We start from the raw sequence: 18,871 nt of genomic DNA, 5'->3' as shown, positions 1-18,871 counted from the left end.
AGCAGAAAAATCTAATGGCAAATTAATAGCCTGTATCTGAGAAAAACTTTGACTATGTCTCCTGGTTCATGATGTTGGGTTTCTTCAACTTTTTGTAAAAATTATTTTAGTTATTCTATTACTGTTGTCCCCATTTTTCCCCCTTTGCCCCTCTTTGCCCAGCACTGCCCTTGCCCCCAGCTTTCTTTCACTTTATGCCATAGAATTTGAAGAGCAGTTTGTAATCACTAGTACACGCTGATGTTTATAGTCCATTTCAGAAGCCAAATCAGGCAGGGTCATGTAGCAACCCTAGGTATGCGTCTTAAGCTCTGCCTAAGGTGGTCGTAGTATATTCAGTTAAATGGAAAGTACATTTTAGTGGTTGTAAGAGTAATTACCAGAAAGCAGTGCTTTTGACTTAATGAAAAACATTCTGAAGGAGGAGGAAATATGGTTCATTAACATTGCTTCAAGGGAAAATGTTCAAGCTATATGTGATGTTAAATCATCTATTTAATAACACCATTTCATCTTCTCTCATCTATGTCATCTTTTAGTAAAGCGAGGTTTACAGGATATAATTAATGCTAATATAATATAGTTATATTAACTAAAATAGTACTACTGTAAACTTGGTGGCTCTAAGATAAAGAGATTAGGGGTAGTTAGGTGGATTCATATATCCACATATTTCCCAAGTAGTTTATTAGTTATACATAGTTGTAAAATATGCTGTTTGTTGGGAGTTCTATTTACAGTCCATTCTGACAGGGAGAATATGCAAGGGTATTTCACCAGATAAAAAAAATACTCACAGTGATTGATTTTGAACCAAAGCCATACAAATTGTTCTAGATGACAACTTAACTTTATAAATCTTGCCAAAGGTTCACAGATCTTGGAACCTTTGGCTGTCATCTAGATTAAAAAGTAAAGGTTCACTGTGCAGTTCACTTCTATTAGAGAGAAACAAACTGACATCCTAAGCAGTATTGATAATATTTGGCAAGGGCCAGCTGTCTTGTGATTTTATTGATCTGGTACACTGAGGCACAGAGGCCAACTCCAGAACTCTAATGGGAATCAGATGTCTTAACCACATTGTCCTATATTAGAAAACACACATACACACATGCAGAAACTTAAATTTATAAATTAATTAATAATGTTTACTTCTAATAAAGATAAACTAGGTTAATTAATTTGTAATGACCCATGTGTACAAAGAATACGGTGTTCAGTGACTTTATCAAGTGCACCATTTCAAAATAGTTTCCCTAGAATCTTAAAAAAGAATGAAATATTTCACTCATTCTCACTGGCTCTCTTTACATCAACTCATAAGGCTGTTTTGAGTTTTTAATGTTACTTGTTCTGTGTTAATATTTAAATAATCGGCCTACATATTATCTACAGTTAGTAAGAAGTATCGTTTCCAAACTGATCGCATTTGTCGGGGTTAGTGGTAGATGGCCATAAAGTATTTTGAAATTTTGTTTAAACCAGTTAAGACTTTAAAGTTTAGATCCCAATTGGAAGGTTATCTCAGAGGACGTTTATTGGCTTTATATCTTCTGATTTCCAGAAAAACAAGCAAAAAAAACCTTCCCTGCCTTTGCTTTGATCTTTTATATTACAAGTTACCTTGCCTAATCATTTTCTGGTTTCCTGCATATATTCCTTTGAATCTTTCATAGTTCTTTCTCCATTCCAGGCACATGAGCCCTCCCCTTTCCTTACCTTTTAGGCCTAAGGGTGGTAACATTTTTCTGCTTTCTTAGGTCCTTGCTTCCCTAACAACTCCTTGTGTGTTCACTTTCCCTGGCCCATGTCCCACAAAGAGTCCCTTCATTGAACTCTTTTTAAGGAACCCTTTTGAGTTCCATTTCTTGACTGCCAGGACGTGGGAAGAGACCTAAGCTATGGAAAGAACCCAGGGGGAAGCGGACTTTCACACTGTGATCTGACGGATGCCTCAAAGCTTCCTCTATCTTAAAATCGCATTCAGGGGCCATCATGGCTCAAGCACTCGTGTGTGTGTTTGTACTGAAGCAGCTCTATAAAGCTCTTCGTGAAGCGGAGAGATTCTTCCGGAGGATAACACTTAGCGTTGTGATTCATAATATCCTTAGATTAATGAGGTTATCGGAGCATCCCACCACCAATTGTGCCCAAGAGACAGGTCGTTTTGATGGGACAGATTGAAAGATAATAAAAACACATTGAATTGCAAAGGGACAGCAGGTCTAGATAGGAAGCAAACCTGATTAGCCATAACTCCTCCAAAATAATTATTAAAATAACCCAGAGGGAGAAAAAAGACAACCCCTCAGAAAACAAAGTCAAATTTTGCTCACAAAGAATTATTGTTTTAGATATAGAAATAATAGCAATCCATCTTCCCTGTTTTGTCTTCTTCTATTCACTAAAAAACTGTATCCTGAGAGGAATACTCGTTTATCTAAAATTTTGAATGTAAACATCAGCTTAATCTTGAGAAATTTTAAAGTACTGTTGATTAAATGTTGAGTACATTGATGATTCAATGTAATATTTCCATCTCAGAAAAATGATACATGATTTATATCTCATAATACAGAATCATAATGATGACTAATGATCCCTGAGGATAAATATGACAACATTATATTTATTGAATAGTTGGGACTTATGGTCAACTACCAATCATGTAGTGCTATATTAAAGAGATGCAACATGTCTTCTGTCATCAGAAAAGCATAGTTTCTGGCAATAAGCAGTGCAGAAGACATTACAGAGAATCTTAGAAAAATTTATAGAGATGTTATAAAATTCACATGTAATATTGTTTTAAGGAAGAAGTTTACCTTCAAAAGACTATATTAATGAAGTGATTTCTCTGGATTTGCAAGGTGCGTTCAGAGATAAACATGCATTTTCGATGGGAATGGGCGATCTTATGCACCACCCTGAGAGGGCAAGTTTTCTCTCCCCAATACTCTATTACACAGGCTATTTTCAATAATGAAGTAATGACATTTTCAACAGTTCCCTTAGGTAATCCTTTCAAAATATAACATTATTCCTTGCTTTTGTAGAGTAGTTTTTCTCTATATACAACTGAGTTAAAGCAATGAATTTCACTGCGGTAGTCTATATGTAATCTAATATGGCATATTAGCCTCTTTTAAAATCACCTTTTCTCCTTAACTTTGTGAAAAGTAATTTTATCTCTTATAGTTATAAGCCAATATATTTATAGAGAGTCTAAACTACTTTTAAGGTTTTAAAACATTTCATGATCAACTTAATTTTTGCTAAACATTGTCTCATTTAGCTGAGTATACCTGTAACAAAAAAGAGTTGAATCCTGCACAGTTATCTGTATCTCATTAGAGCTCTGCTTTAGAATAATTGCTAATAATTACTTTGGTGTCCTCGGGCTTTAAAGAATTATTTTGATATAAATCCTGTGAATATGGACTTCTAAAGACATCTAAAGAGCTCTTTTGGTTAAAGGAATTATGAACTTCCTGGCATGATTAAATAGTTTGGTGGGATATAGGAAGTAACCTAATTATGTTTCATTTTGGGGCACTCCACCTGCTTCAACTCCAAAAACTTTAGCACATAGGTCATTTTGCCCTTATTAATGCATTTAAATATTCTAAATCTTATCTTATGGAAATTTTATGCTATGAACTTTTAGCAGTGATTTTACATATAGATAAGAACTGATTATTAAATGGTAACTTTTTTAATGTAAATTGTCACATGATATTTTACATATTTTTTTACATTAGCTCACTGATTTGGGGCTCAGCACAAACCTTTTTTTATTTCTTTCAAACTATATCTAATAAGTATTTACAATGTGCCAGGTTTTGGTAGCAGATACTGGGGTTGCAGTTATCAAAAAGCAAATTACTTGGCTTTGTGATGCTTACATTCTACTATGAGAGCTAGACTGTTAACATATAAATATAGTGTTACAGGTAGTCATGAATGCTATCAAGAAAAGACAGCAGGGTAAGGGGATAGAGAGTAACTGGGTAGAGCCTATTATTTGTTTTTGTAAGGTGGTCAGGGAATGTCTCCATGAATAATTGAATTTGAGGACACAGCTGCCTAAAGTTAGAGAGTGAGTTACTTTAAAGCCAATGAGAAGGAGAGTCCAGGTACATAACAGCAAATGTGAAGGCCCTGAGACTTCGTTAATCTTGGTGAATTTGAGGCACAGCTAGGAAGCCACCATAGCAGAAGGGGGAATACAGTGGGGTTGGGGTAGAAGTTGGGAGGTGTGAGATCAAGAAGTTGGACAGACGTTAGATCATGTGAGACTCTTGGAGCCATGGAAAAACATGGCTTTTACTCTGATGTAACTGGAAGGGAAGGAGCTTTAAATATTGTGTTAGTTCACATAGTCCCCAAATGCATACACATACCCTAGTCCTCAGAACACGTGACTATGTTATCTTACTTGGCAAAAGGGACTTTGCAGACCTGATTAAATTAAGGATTTTGCTATGAGGAGATTATCCTGGACTATCCACAAGGGCACAGTGCAATCACAATGGTCCTTGTCAGAGGAATTCAGAAGGAGTTGGAGGGTGTGATGTGATAAGAAAAGTGGAGCTTGGAGTAATGTGCTTTGAAGATAGTGGAAGGGCACAGCAGGCAGGGAACAGAAATGGCCCCTAGGAGTTGGGAGGAAAAAATGTTCTTCTCTCAAACTTTCCAGAAGGTACTATTCTTGTTGACACCTTCACTTTAACCCAATAAAATTGACATCAGACTTGACTTTTGGAACTATAAGAGAATAAGTTTATGTTGTTTCAAGCCACTAAATTTGTGGTAATTTCTTACAGTAACAATAGGAATCTAATATAAACGTGTTAGTTATATAATTAAAATGAACAAATATAGTTATGAACTAGAGAAGAGAATATCAAAAGAGTTAAAGAAGGGAGTACTACTAGCAAATAATAGTGGCTTGCGCTGGTGGGTTTACAGGAAAGTAAATAGACTAAAGAAGTTGCTGGTTAATTGTATAACTTGAGTAAATAAAGGACAGATGTTGTATTTATTCTCTATTGCTGAGTAACAATATTACCACAATTTAGCAGCTCATAGTAACAAACTGTATTATCTCAGTTCCCATCTATCTACTATCTGAAGAATCAATATTGACTTTAGATACTTAGAGCATCTCAAAGCCAAAATTAAAGTATCAGTTAAGCTGGACTCTTTTCTGGAGACTCTGAGGAAGAATCTGCTTTCCAGCTTGTTCAGGCTTTCGGCAGGAATTAGTCCTGGTGGTTGTAAGACTGAGATCCCTGTTGTGTGCTGGCTGCCCAGCAGGGGTTGCTCTGAGTCATCGAAGGCCACTCTCAGATCCTTTCCATGTGGTCCTTGCCATCTTCAAAGTCAGCAATGGCACAGTCCTTGTTCTTGGAATCTGAGCTCCCTTCTGCTACCAGCTGGAGGAATCCCCTTGCTTTTCAAGGACTCATATGATTATGTTGATTATGTTAGTCCCACCCAGGGATCTCTCTTTTGATTAACTAAAAAGTTAACTCTATTAGCCAATGAGTTACTGTTATATCTGCTAAACTCCTTTTGTCGTTGTCTGAGTTTGGGCTGCTATAACAGAATACCATAAACTGTGGCGTAAATAGCAAACATTTATTTTTCACAGTTCTGCAAGCTGGGTCTCAGATGAAAATACAGGGAAATTTATGTCTGGTGAAATCCCTCTTTCAAGTTAGTAGCTAGCTGCCTTCTTGCTGTGCCCTCACATGGCAGAGACAAAGAGATAGTCAATTCTCTGGTCTCTTCTTATAAGGGCACGAATCCTATAATGAGGACCCAACCTTCATGACCTCACCTAAAACTCATCCCTTCCCAGAGGTCCCCCGAAATGCTGTCTCATTGGGTGTTAAGATTTCAACATGTGAATTTGGAGGTGGGGCACAAACCTTCAGTTCATAATAGCAGTATAATTTAACACAATCATTTGTGATATCATATTCATAGTCCCAGGGATTAGAGTGGGATAGGAGGGGTGAGCCATTTTATATTTCTACCTCACCGCTGCCAAGACTGGTTCTTCTTTTTTTTCCTTTCTGAATTGAGCAAGCAGGTGAACAAAGTGCTATATACAAGAATGGTAAATGCAGGGAGAATAGCAAGTTTAATGAAAGGAAAAATAGCAAGAATTACATAACTTGGGTATGTCACTTAGAAATCCAAATAATATGAAGGAGTTTGTAGTAAGATATACTGATATACACCCCTCCCTCCCCAGGAGAAAGACAAGGGCCTGAGAGTATTAACTTGGGAGTCACTAGTATATAAGTGATATGTAAGACTACAAAATTGTATGTGCTCACCTAGAGAGGATGCTGTTAAAGAACAAGGAGCATTCCAATATTCAGGAGTCTGAAAAAGGTTGTGGTACCCTAAAAGGAAGCTGAAATACAGAGGGTAGCGATAGGAACAATCAGAAAATCGTGGCAGCACCAGGAAACTTGTTAGAATTGAATATTTTTGGCACTCCTCCTCAAGACCCTACAAAATCAGAATTTCTGAATCGGGTCAAGCAATGTATGTGTTACAAAGCCCTCCAGCTAACTCTAACACATGCAAAAGTTTGAGAACTTTGGTTTAGACCACTGGGAAAGGACAAATAGAGACAGGTATGTATGTCCTCAATGTCCTTGCGTCTCAACCTGAAGTCCTTGAATATTTGCAGCAACAGCTTTTGAGAGATTGTTCAAAATAAGGGGACTCAGGACTCATCTAGGATTTACTGAATTTTAATCTGCATTTTAATGATTTTCCCAGGTTGTTCACATATACATTAACATTTGAGAAGCATTCCTCTATTCTGTGTTAATTCAAGGAGTTAGGAAGACAACAAAGCTATTAGCACACAGACCCACACACCCTTGCAAGTCGCATGCACCATAATTGATATTTTAGTCCTTTTAAAACACAATCCTTCACACATATTTTAAAATGTATTAATTATTAAATCTTTAAATCATTAATTTTGAGCATTAGGAAAGTATTTCTCCCAAACTTTCCAATGTTTTAATCACCTGGGATGAACCTCTGTGCCCTCAGAATACGTTGAGAATTAGAATCTCTCGCCCAGAGACCAGGGAGGAACCAGGCTGTGGTTGTAAGTGTCCCAGGTAAAAACTAGCAGAGAACTCTGGGCAAATGAAAATTAACCTTGCCAGTTTAGTTTTCTTACATTCTAATTAAATACACCCGAAATATGGGAACTAAATTGTCTGAAGGCAAATTACTTCACAATATTGTGTACTACTGGCCTGGTTCCAGAAGTGCAGGAGACAGTTAAAGAGGACAAAAGATTATATGTCACTTCATTTTTAACTTGAACCTCTGAAAGTAACCTGTAAAGGATTACTGCATTCCTTAACATCTTCAATTTGCTTTTTAAAACATGTGCATCAAATATTTATCATGTTTTTGAGAAATAATGCAAATTTTAAGAAATTTTAAGAAATGGAGAATAATTCAGAAAATGACAGTATATGAATACGTTTTTAAAGTGAAAGACCCCGAAGATAATTAAAAGAAATGGTGAACTAAAAAGAAAACACATATGATCCACAATAATACAAATAAGGAGTTTCACATCAAGCAATTTGTTCACACTGTGAAAGTTAATTTAAATAATCAATGAAAGTCTGTCCACGTGGACACGGCCATTCAAATGATTTCTAGGCCAAATAATAATCATGAATAGATGCAATTATCAAAGATAATTTTCTCTTCAACTGTTAGCTTTAGCTGATGAGAAGAACACAGCTGATATTCATGTCATGCAGAAGAAAGCAAAAGATTTATAAGGGAGCTCTCTTCATTCCTTGTGAGCCATAACGTCTGTCCAAATAGCAATATTCTCTCCGGCAAAGAATCTGCTGCTTGGGCTGGCCACGTATTACTCTGTCTGAACTGTCTCCAATCTGCAAATGTTGACTTTTCATCTGTGACCAAGGACAAAAATCTGTATGAGAAACATGTAAAACATTTAATCCTTGTTTACTTGTTAACCAAGGTTTTGTCAAATCCTGCTAGTGTGGGCCTTTTGCATTTGTTTCTCAAGGTGACTGCAGATGCATTCACAATGTTGTTTAAATCTGAGCTAGAAGGTAAAGCCCTGATTAAACTATTAGGTGTTTACTTAGATTTAGAAATATAAATCTTGGTCTAAATACATTTGCTTATTCTAAAATCTAAACATGACTTAAATCATAGAATAATCTACAGGAACAATTGATTTATAATTTCTTTGCCCTGTCTTGAGTATCTCAGTAGTAAAACAAATAGAACATTGAAAAGTTTGATTATCTGTGACAAACCACTGTAATGTTTACTGGGAGGGTAAAGATGGTAGAGGTCATGCGTGAAAATCTAGTCTTTTACTTTCAATTTATATACGAGAGTCTAAGAGCTAAGGAATCTAAAGTTAGTTTCACAAAGTTCATACTAATTTATTGCTTGAATCTACTTCTGTTTGCCTTAGCTATAATGATCATATGACCTGGGATTTGTGGGTTGGTTCTGATTTTAGATATTCTAAGCAAACATTTCTTGAACCTAACTTATGATAAAATAAAAACTGTGGAATGAATGAATGGAAAACATTTTTTTTTCCATAACTATACTAAAATTTGCCAGGTCTATTTTTGAATTTAGACTGTTCACATAATTATACTCTTTTATTTCATATGAAAATCTAAGTTACAATGACAGTGAAATTTATGTACTTTTTCTGTATAACAAGAAGAGATGATAACTCATATTTATGCCCGTGTAACATTGATTTAAAAGTATTGACTGGGCATAGTATAATGTGATCTGAAATAGAAATGTATGAAAAGGGAATGTGGATAGTGCTTACCAATACCCTCTGTTTATTGTGCTCTCATATTTGAAATTAATTTTCACATATTTAGACTGGAAGCAAGTTAATTGATTTGATTTTAATAGCAACTGTTCAATAAAGGTAGAAAATGATGGTGGAATAGTAGATAGCAGGGGTGTCTATCTAGTGAATTTTCCTGATATTTTTTCAGGCCCCTCTAAATTCACACAGAGATTTAGCTTTACCTTTCCATTCAAGATAATATGCAAAAAATGATAAGATATAATTATGCAGTTACACCTTGTCTCAAACAAGAAGAAGAAGAAGGGGGAGGGGGAGAAGGAGAAGGAGAAAAACTAAGGGTGAGAATGAGCTACTAAAAACAATAAATAGTTTTGTATTGATTCCTGAGAGATATTAAAATAAATTTAAAATATAGTGGGTAAGAACATTGGTTTTCCTGAAATTTTATTACAGGAGGATTGATTAAGACTTGGAACAAGTAAGAAAACTCAGGTTTTTGGTATATTAATAGCCGCAGTTGCAAACCAAAATTATAAGGCAAAGTCCTACAGAAAAGATTGATGTTTCATCACTGTGCCTAGATATCAGGGAAACTGCTTCAGTGAATCTAAATCAGTGAATATATCTGTAACGGAGGAGGTTGAGTCCGGGGACCTCATCTGCCCGCTTGGATAAGCAGAATAAACCCCAAGGAGGACTGAGTGGGGCGGGCATAGCCTTCATTACTCACGTTACAGGGAGCACCGATGGCAGCAGATCGGAGAAGCAGGACCGCCCCTCCTTGAGTCCGAGACTTGTTTTAAAAGTTTCCTGACAGAGAGAGCACATGTCTTGCATGTGACTCTGAACTACGTTACCTCAGCCTGTACGTGCAAACAGAAAAGGTCCAGAGGCAGTCACGGAAGAGGAAGCCACTCCCAAAAGGGGATAAGGAGGGAATTGTAATCCATTCCTAAAACAATATCCATCCCTTTTGGCCAGGGGCCCTCCAGCCAGCCTTCTAGGATGGGTGTCGCAAGAGCCATGGCCAGTACAACCCCAGAATATCTTTCAATTTAAGGTGTTTAGTGATGCACAACTTTTTGCATACTACACTTATGCTAGGGTAATATCGTGGGAAAATAGAGCACAATTGGAACTTAAGAACAATCTTTTTTTTTTGTTTAAAAATAGTGAAATATATTCCTACCACAAAAGGACATTATGATATGACAATTATGTTTTGCATGCAAAAGGTATATTTCTATAATAAAAATTGAATAAATTGAAAAATTGAGATTTATGAGTTTGATCCAACATGATACAAAAATGACATATTTTACAATTCAGTTTTGGCCAAACCTTCTTATAGTATGAAACCTAACCAGAAATAGGGAGGTCTCATGACTTTTATTATTATTATTTTTAACTATCAGTTTCTAGCTTGGAATTAAAAGAGTTTCAAGTCATCAGGTTGAAAAGCAGGTGGTCAACAGGCCAGAAGCTACTTGTAATTACAACAGTGAGTTAATCAATGAAAGAACAATTCAGCTTCCAGGTATAATAAAATGAGATCAAGGCTCACTCAAGTATCCTACCATTTAAGTATAGCTGGAGATCAATTAACTTGGATTGTTTCACATTTTCAACCTGCATCTTTAAAAGTTAGCAATTCAGGCAGCTCTGTGACAGCTGTTGCCTAAACCACAGGAAAGGTATTTTGCTTGGTTTTGATTGGGAAGATGAGTTGTGCAAATATGGAGAGGGAAATAGAATGAAGCCTGATATAAATACTAACTGAGACAAATTTCAAGAAGCTTTTTGTAGCGTGCTTTCATTTTTGCTGTCAACATTTTAATGCAGAGACAGATGGCTTGTACAATTTTATCAGCACTTGTGTCTTTATACATTCAAAAATCGGAAATGATAAGCATACTCATGGATTGCAGATTGTGAAAGAGAACAAATAGTTTAGGTTTAAAAAGTCATTAAATGTTTTAGTGTTAAAAAGAAAACATGACAGAGGATTTTAATTATTTTTAAGAGGGGAAAAAACAAATTGGTGTAATGCTAAAATTATTTATAAGCAGTTTGGAATCCTGATCTGGGTCCTAAATAGATATTGTATGATGTAGAACAAATAGGACAGTACAAAAATATAAAAAAAAGAATTAGAGGATCAGGAAAAAAAACATTCATGAGTGTGCTCACACACGTAAAATCTCAAGACATTTACTGAGAATCCAGCACAGTCTCTGATTCATGTGATGCATGTTAGGTATTCAATAAGTGCTTATTAAGGCAATGTATGAATGAAAAACACATAGAGTAATTTATCAATAACATTACATAGAGTGATAGCATTAAAAATAATGTTGAAGATGAAGAATATTGTATTGCATATACACTTTGCAATAGCAGTAAAATTTTTCTGATATTTTTGAGTACTATGTATTTGATGGGAAATTATAGATTATTTTTCATCATATTTTAGAAAATGACAATATTCAAAATCAGTGTCTTTCAAAGAATGTTTGTTTTCTTTTAAAAAGGTCTAAAATTTTATTCAGTTCTTCTAAAAATTAGAGAAGCAAATTCGAAACTATTCAGTGTATGCTTCAAATTACCAACTATTAAGAGACAGGGACTCTTTTAGGGAACTGGTGGGATGACTGTGTCCCTTTGAATAATTTATCACCAAAGAAAATTTAATTTTTCTTTTTACCAACTCATGAAACAAACTTTATAGAAAACAACTTGCAAGCATTATTATTTTCCAAAATAAAACTCATTTTTTGCCATTTTAATATCAAACAACTACTAGGAGTTATACAGAGGCTCAAATAAAAAAAGAAAGATACTTTTCTCTGTTTCATGTCATGTCCCAAAATAAAAATATAACAAAGTATATTTTCCAGCAATATAACTCACACAACTCACATTATCAATGACATAATCAATTAGCTTATTGATGTTTTTAATTTAAAAAAATTATTGATTCATCTTAGAGAAAAAGAGGAAGGGGGAGAGAGCGGGGGAGGGAGGAGGGAGGGAGGGAGGAAAGGAGGGAGGGAGAGAGACTCTGATTTGTTGTTTCACTTATACATTCATTGGTTGTTGAAATCCACAACCTTGGAGTATCAGTTTGACACTCTAACTGAGCTATGCGGCCAGGGCAGTTAGAAAAAAAGTTTTTTTGAATGTTTATGAAACTTCCACTTAATAATTTCGCCAGAATTCGACAAGGGGGATAACATTAGGAATCATCTATTCTTTTCTGGAATCTATCCTTTTCTCTTTTTTTAATTGTTTTTTTCCCCATTATCATTTATCCCCCTTATACCCCCGCCCCCGCCCCTCACAATCACCACACCGTTGTCCATGTCCGTGAGTCCTTTTTCTGTTTTGCTCATTCCTTCCATCCCCTAAACCCCTATAGCTGTCAGCCTGCTTTGCATCTATGAGTCAGTCTCTATTTTGCTTGTTAGTTCAGTTTGTTCATTAAATTCAACATATGAGTGAGAACGTATGGTATTTTTCTTTAACTTTTTCTTTAAAAAAATGACTCTCTCATCCCAGTTCTGAGGCTCTGGCAAGAGGTTGGTCAGTTTCCCTGCTTGAGTTAAGTCCATACCTGAACCACTTCTGTCCAGAACTCTCACACTCCTAGGTCGCTATGTACCTACCCTAACTGTCCAGAGGTCAGGTACGAGATCACTTGGGATATCCCCTATGCTTTGTTAGCTGAGAAATTGCTCAAATTAGTCAATTCACAGGGAGCCTTAGGAATTTAGCTAACCCCACCCTACTGGTCATACAGAAGCTGCCCCTTCAGTTCCACCTCACCATCATGCTGTTCTTGCTGTTCCTGGTACAAAACCCTGTGCGGTCCGGCCTGCTGGCCTTTTCTCCTCTGGAACGCTAAAACCTGGCTTTTACATGTGTCATTGTGTTGTGTTATGTCCCACTTTTGATGGATCTGCAAATTTTACACAACAATCAGGTACCTAAAGGAGTTACCTGAGAGTCTATAAAACTTCTATAAGTCTATTTATAGACTTTATCAAAAGTGTCCAAATATATGTATACATAAATGAATCATAAGATGTTCAAATCTCACAGAGCAATTAATATTAATTGATAGAAACTAAATGTTTTACAAGGTAATGATTTTGAATTGTACATAGAAATATCAACCATAAATGTTTTAAATTGTCAATTATCTTTAAGAACTTTCAGGAAATAGCAGAGATGGCATGCTTAGAACTGACAAAGTCCATCTGCTGCCTTGTATAGGGACATGCCTCCCTAAATCAGTTAACAGGGGTTTATACCAGGAACAGTTAGGGAGTTAACTCCCTAAATGTGTCTCCCATTCCTTCCCAATGACACATTTCCACCGCTTTCAGTTCACTACTTTTAAGGCCATTATTTGTCTCCGAAAATAGGCCAAAAGCTCCATAGGGATAGTGTTGATGTGTGTTTTGTTCACCGTTTTATAAGTGGTGCCCATCACAGTGTCAGCGTATAGTACATGCTCAGTCAATATTTATGGAATACATAAATGTTATAAGTTCTGAAAATAAAAAAAAGAAAAAAGAAAAAATACACTCTGTTAAATTGTGTCACTCAGTGCTGAAGACTTAGGGTCCACATGTCCTTACAAAGACACAAATACATTATCTTCAACCTTTGCATAATGTTTTTTAACTTAAGAAGAAGGCAATGTATGTTCAAATCCATATTAAAAATGTTTGCATATTCTCAGCTAAAAACCTGGTTCTATCAGCTGAAAAGTTTTTTGCTCCCCTGGCCCCTTTGAAAATAGTGTCAAGAAAAGAAATACTTATTAGTTGTTCTGTAAAAGTAAAGATTAAGGTTTGGCTTCAAGATATATTACACATCAAATTGGTGATTATCTATCTTATCTCCATTGATGTCTAGAAAGGGTCGAATAAATTTAACAGAAGTTAAATAATTCTTTTATTAACTATCACAAAGTGTTGCTAGGCAGAGATTTGTTGTTAAGGAAGGTTTTGGTTTGATGTTTATGAAATCAGCACCTATTATGATTATATAACACCTGCCTTTAAAGGGGTGATATCTGTAATCATTTCTCAGTACATTTTCAATCTCATAAAATTTTAATTGGCATTTAACATTATTCACAGACCATCATTATTGCTTAGGGCTATGAAGAATCAGAAAACTGATGTCTTTTTTTTTTTTTTCATCAATGGGTTTTAAATCTAGTTGGGAGAAAACAAAAATAAAAATGGATGCTCATTAATATACAGAACCTCTTCCTCCAAAAGAGAAAACTGGTATTAAGGTAAGGGCTGAAGGAGCTCAATAAGGAAATTTGGTATTCATCAACAGGCGGGATCTGTGGAAATCTTTCAGGTACATATGAGACATGTATAGTTGTAGAAGCTTGCTGTGTTACATGGGAAACAAGTTGACCCTTCAAAGAGTCAGTAGTTAAATGAAAACAGGCCAGGTGAAAAGCATCTTCTAAGTCTGTGATCCTAATATGAGGAGGATGGAATGGTTTGAGGAAAATCTGTTATTTCTGTGAGTAGTGGCAGTGAGCACACGAAAGAAACCTAAAAAGGAGAAATTGGTTAAAACTTTAAAAATGTGGGCAAGATTTAGAGGGCAAAGAAAGACTCATAGAAAAGTTTAAATTAAATATCCTAGAAAGGAAGTAATCATTGGAGGTTTATGCTAGAAATAGGTTTAAGTAATGAACATGTGTTTAAACGAAATAAAACTGTTTGCTTTTGAAGGATAGGGAATATGATTTGGATGGGAAAGAATATTCTGCTAAGTGAAACACGCCAATCAGAGAGAGACAGATACCATATGATTTCACTTATATGTGGAATCTAGTGAACAAGATAAACCGATGAACAGAATAAAAACAGAGACATGAATACGTGGAACAGACTGACAGCTGTCAGTGGAGGGATGAGGCGGGGACTGAATGAAAGAAGGGGAAGGTAGTAGCTAAAGGACTTATATGCAAGGGCTGCGTGGAGGTGGGCAAATGATAGGGAAAATCAGGGCATTGTAATAGTGTCAACGGTAAAAATAAAGTTAAAAAAGAACAAAACTTAAAAAAAGTCACTTGAAAAAGAGATTAAAGTGCAGATTATAGATTTTCAATAAAACGAATACAATTTGAGTTTGTAAGAAAATATCTTTCAGCCACATTTCTTTTACATCCAGTGTTCATTCTGATATTGCCTGTGTTTTGTGGTCTCAGGTATTTGCTATGAACTATCGCCTCTCTCAGTAGGCATCATTTAACATGCAAGAAAGTACTGAATAGTATTAAAACAAGTAGATGGTAATATAATAAAACTCCACAAATACTAGGCACTTAAAATGATAGTAGTGCTTACTTGGATTTTAGCAAAAACCTACATTTCAATTATTCGGTTATTTAATTGTTCATTAGACAAACTTGCTGATAGGTTTTCTGCATTTTCTTGTACACTTTTATTCTGATGACTCTGCTTTTCAAATTGCTTTATGCCTCAGGCATTCTTACCTATCCACTTAACCTCATTCGTAAAATCAATTCCTAATTTCCAAGCTATCACTTATCACTTGACTGTTTAATCAAGGGAAAAACAACAAAAACAACAAAAAAAACAACTTTTTCCTTAACTGTTTGACTGTTATTCAGTAAGTAGGCTGATCTCTTTACACAATCACAAAGGAGTTTACTTTTGAAATCATGCTCAAAATGTTTTTCCTAGATTGCCTGATGGTAAAAATTAAATGAATGAACGAATGAATGGACGAATAAATACATAAATAAATAAATAAATAAATAAAATATTTATGATGGCTTTTCTCCCTAAATATTAGACTCTGTGTGGTCCAATTTGCAACTTAGCTGTAGTTTTACCTTACAAATCTTGAATATAGGTTAAGCTTAGAAGGAAGCAAATGCTGTCTTTGGAATTAAATGGCTTCTTTATTTACCTGGATTTCAGAATGCTTTTGTCAGACCAAATGTGCCTTTAGTAATAGCGTGGAGTAAAAACAGTCTTTAAAAATGATTATTTAATTGTTTTAAGTGTTGCAAATTATTTTCATGTAATTTTATATACAAAAACAAATATTTACATGGAAAAACAATATCAGATATGTAGCCAGAGTATTTATTTATTGTATTTTTAATAATACATTGTAATAATGTATTTTAAGTAGTGCTTTTTCATTTTGTTTTCATGAAGTCGTAGCATTTACATCTTCTTTAACATGAGACATAAAATGCCAATTCTTTTTGTTAATAATTAGGACATAAATCAATTATAATATATATGCCACAGAAAGCTGATTAGATATAATGTATCATGGGTATATCTGTTTGTGTGTCTTTGTGTCTGTCTATTTACTTATCTATATTTCTCTCTCTTTTTCTGGATGTAAACAAAGGCTTAAAGAAGAAAAGGGATAATTCTTAACCTCTGTAACAAGAAATTCAATTTTTCTATGTTAAAAAAGTAGGGGAAAATATTTTTGAATAAACAGAATATACTTTGTATGAGAAAATGAGATCATCAATACACTTTTACTCTAGGAGATCCTTTTAAATAAAAGTTCTAACCATTTCCTTCTCCTATTTTCTCTCTCTCTTTTCCTCTGCAGATGGGCCTCTGGGCCCCCGGGGATTAGCTGAAGCTACAGAGATGTGCACTCAGGAGTGCTTGGTTTTGGGTCACTCTGATAATTGCTGGATGCCTCCTGGCTTGGGTCCATATCAACACCCCAAATCTCCTCTGTCAACTTTTGCACCCCAGAAAGAATGGGTCAAGAAAGACAAGCTTGTGAATGGGCACACCCTGACCAGAGCCTGGAAAGAAGACAGCAACAGGAACCAGTTCAATGACCGTAAGCAGTATGGCTCCAATGAAGGCCATTTCAACAATGGCAGCCACATGACAGACATTCCTCTGGCCAATCTGAAGTCTTATAAGCAAGCAGGAGGTGCTATTGAGAGTCCTAAGGAGCACCAACTCTAAAACCCAACAAACAAACAAACAAAAAAGACCGTATGGGACATAATAACTTTAATCTAAGTAGACATGCTAATTCTGTGTGTGTCAGAGCTTTATGTATGCTATAGATCTCTACAACTATGCCCCTTATAGCAGGGATATTCATAACCTTGTGTTAGCACCATGGAGAATACAGTGTTTTACAACATAAGAGAGGAGATAGTTCCACTAGCCTTGTGATCTTGTTTACTAGAATTGATTAAACTCTCCAGACATCTCTCCATTGTGCAAATATTCTTTTTTTAATTGTATTTTATTTTGACCCTGGACTGCTGCTATGAACAATAGAATATGCATTTGGAGAGTAAGAAAGTTCCATGGATTAGAGTGACTGACAAACATATCCAGTTAGAAAATTGTGCTCTTTCCGTCATTGATTTGTGCTGGGACTGCTATACTTGACATTATACTTCAAATGAAACTTAAGATAAGCATTAAACTTATTGTGCTGTTAACAACGTTAGTGGACACTTGTAAGTCAGTGTTAAAGTATTTGTAAATAGAAGCAAGTTATTATTAACAACTTTTGTGTACTTATAACGTTCACCTAAAAATGTTGTAGCATAATTCTGTGTTTTATGGTTACTTCCTTCTTCTTTTTTTTTTTTAATTTGCCTTTGTCCTTATTTTGTGGTTTCTTTTATTGAGGTGTTTCTGCGTTAGTAGTCTGTCTTGACACACATTGGTCAAAGGATCTCAACACTCGTGTTTTTTAGAAAAGGTTCTGGAATTTGCTTCTTTTCTGATAGTTTATAATGCTGTGATTCTGTATAAAATAAAGATTAAAAAGTAAAAACTACATAAAAATGACTTCTTTAAAAGCTTGGAAATTCAGAACCTATTTTTTTTTATATCCTTATTTTCAAAGTAGGCAAAAGCAAATCACTTAATTAGTAGTATTAAGTGAAAGAGTAATGGGAAAGTGTTATTGTTCAGAAGTGATATAATAACTTGTACTTGTCACTCATAAAAAAACTAATGTATCAAAATTAGCATATATTAAAGAAAAATACTATTTAAAAATAGTTTCAATTGGGCAAATGTGTGTCTACAACTTTGTTGAAATGGCAGAGTTTGTGTTGATCCTCATATACAATATTGTTGTTGTAACACAAGTGTTAGACCATAGCCACAAAATATTTAATGTGTTGTGCCTTCATGATGTAACAGAACATTCTCCAGGTAGGCTAGTTGGGGAAATAAAGGGATAAATCTCTAATTATTGCTGTTTAACTGTTTGTTATCATAGTTGGTCAATGCCTGGCAGGTACTGCATCTTGTCACTTAGGTCAAACCAACGGAGTGACAACTAATGTTAATAAGATCTCAGTTGCACGTGCTAACAAATCCAAATTTGACCATTCTTAGCAGGTTTTTGTTAAGGCATGACAGACGATTTAACAAATAAATAGCATGCAACAAAATGTCTTTATTGAAAGAAGTGAAAGTTATCTTAATGCCACAGTTCAACATCAGTTTAAAAGTGAAAAAAAAATAAAAATAAAAAATTTAAAAAAAGGTTTGTTAATCTGCTAGTTAATTTGTTACCAAAAGTAAAATTACTTTGTAAATAGCAATTCACATTTTTTCACAATATAATGGAAAATAATGGGTAGGGGTGCATTGCTTATTGCAGTACATTTTTGTCGGTTTGTGAGGGGTGTTTGATGACTTTGACAGAATAAATATCTAAACAATTATCCTTGTTACTGCTTTGCCAGTTCTACGTTATTTACAAGTATTCAGCTCTTGCAATAAATGTTCTGAATTCCTGATTGTAGTGTGTTAATTCTTGGTCACCATCCAAAGTGATAATTTCTACTCTAATTGTTGGATAAATATATGTTGATAAACTTAACTTTTAATTAGAAATTGAGGGAGATTGTTAGAGGCTTAATACCTTTGTTCTGAAAATACAGTTCCAAGTTAA

The 18,871-nt window shown here is 35.0% G+C and overlaps 1 protein-coding gene across 1 annotated transcript in view; it reads left to right on the top strand.

Moving 5' to 3' along the window:
* LOC129081049 (protocadherin-9-like) overlaps positions 1-16,907 on the top strand; it is a 304,701-nt gene extending 287,794 nt beyond the window's left edge. The window contains exon 3 of the mRNA XM_054586603.1: positions 16,532-16,907. Within this exon, the coding sequence (XP_054442578.1) occupies positions 16,532-16,905 (374 nt within the window). The 3' untranslated portion in view covers positions 16,906-16,907. The remainder of the gene's footprint in view (positions 1-16,531) is intronic.
* Positions 16,908-18,871: the final 1,964 nt, after the last annotated feature.

This window comes from Pteronotus mesoamericanus, unplaced genomic scaffold, assembly GCF_021234165.1.
Source record: "Pteronotus mesoamericanus isolate MK-2021 breed Mesoamerican mustached bat unplaced genomic scaffold, CSHL_Meso_final contig_94, whole genome shotgun sequence".
NCBI lineage: Eukaryota > Metazoa > Chordata > Mammalia > Chiroptera > Mormoopidae > Pteronotus > Pteronotus mesoamericanus.
This window is presented reverse-complemented; position numbering and strand designations above follow the sequence as displayed.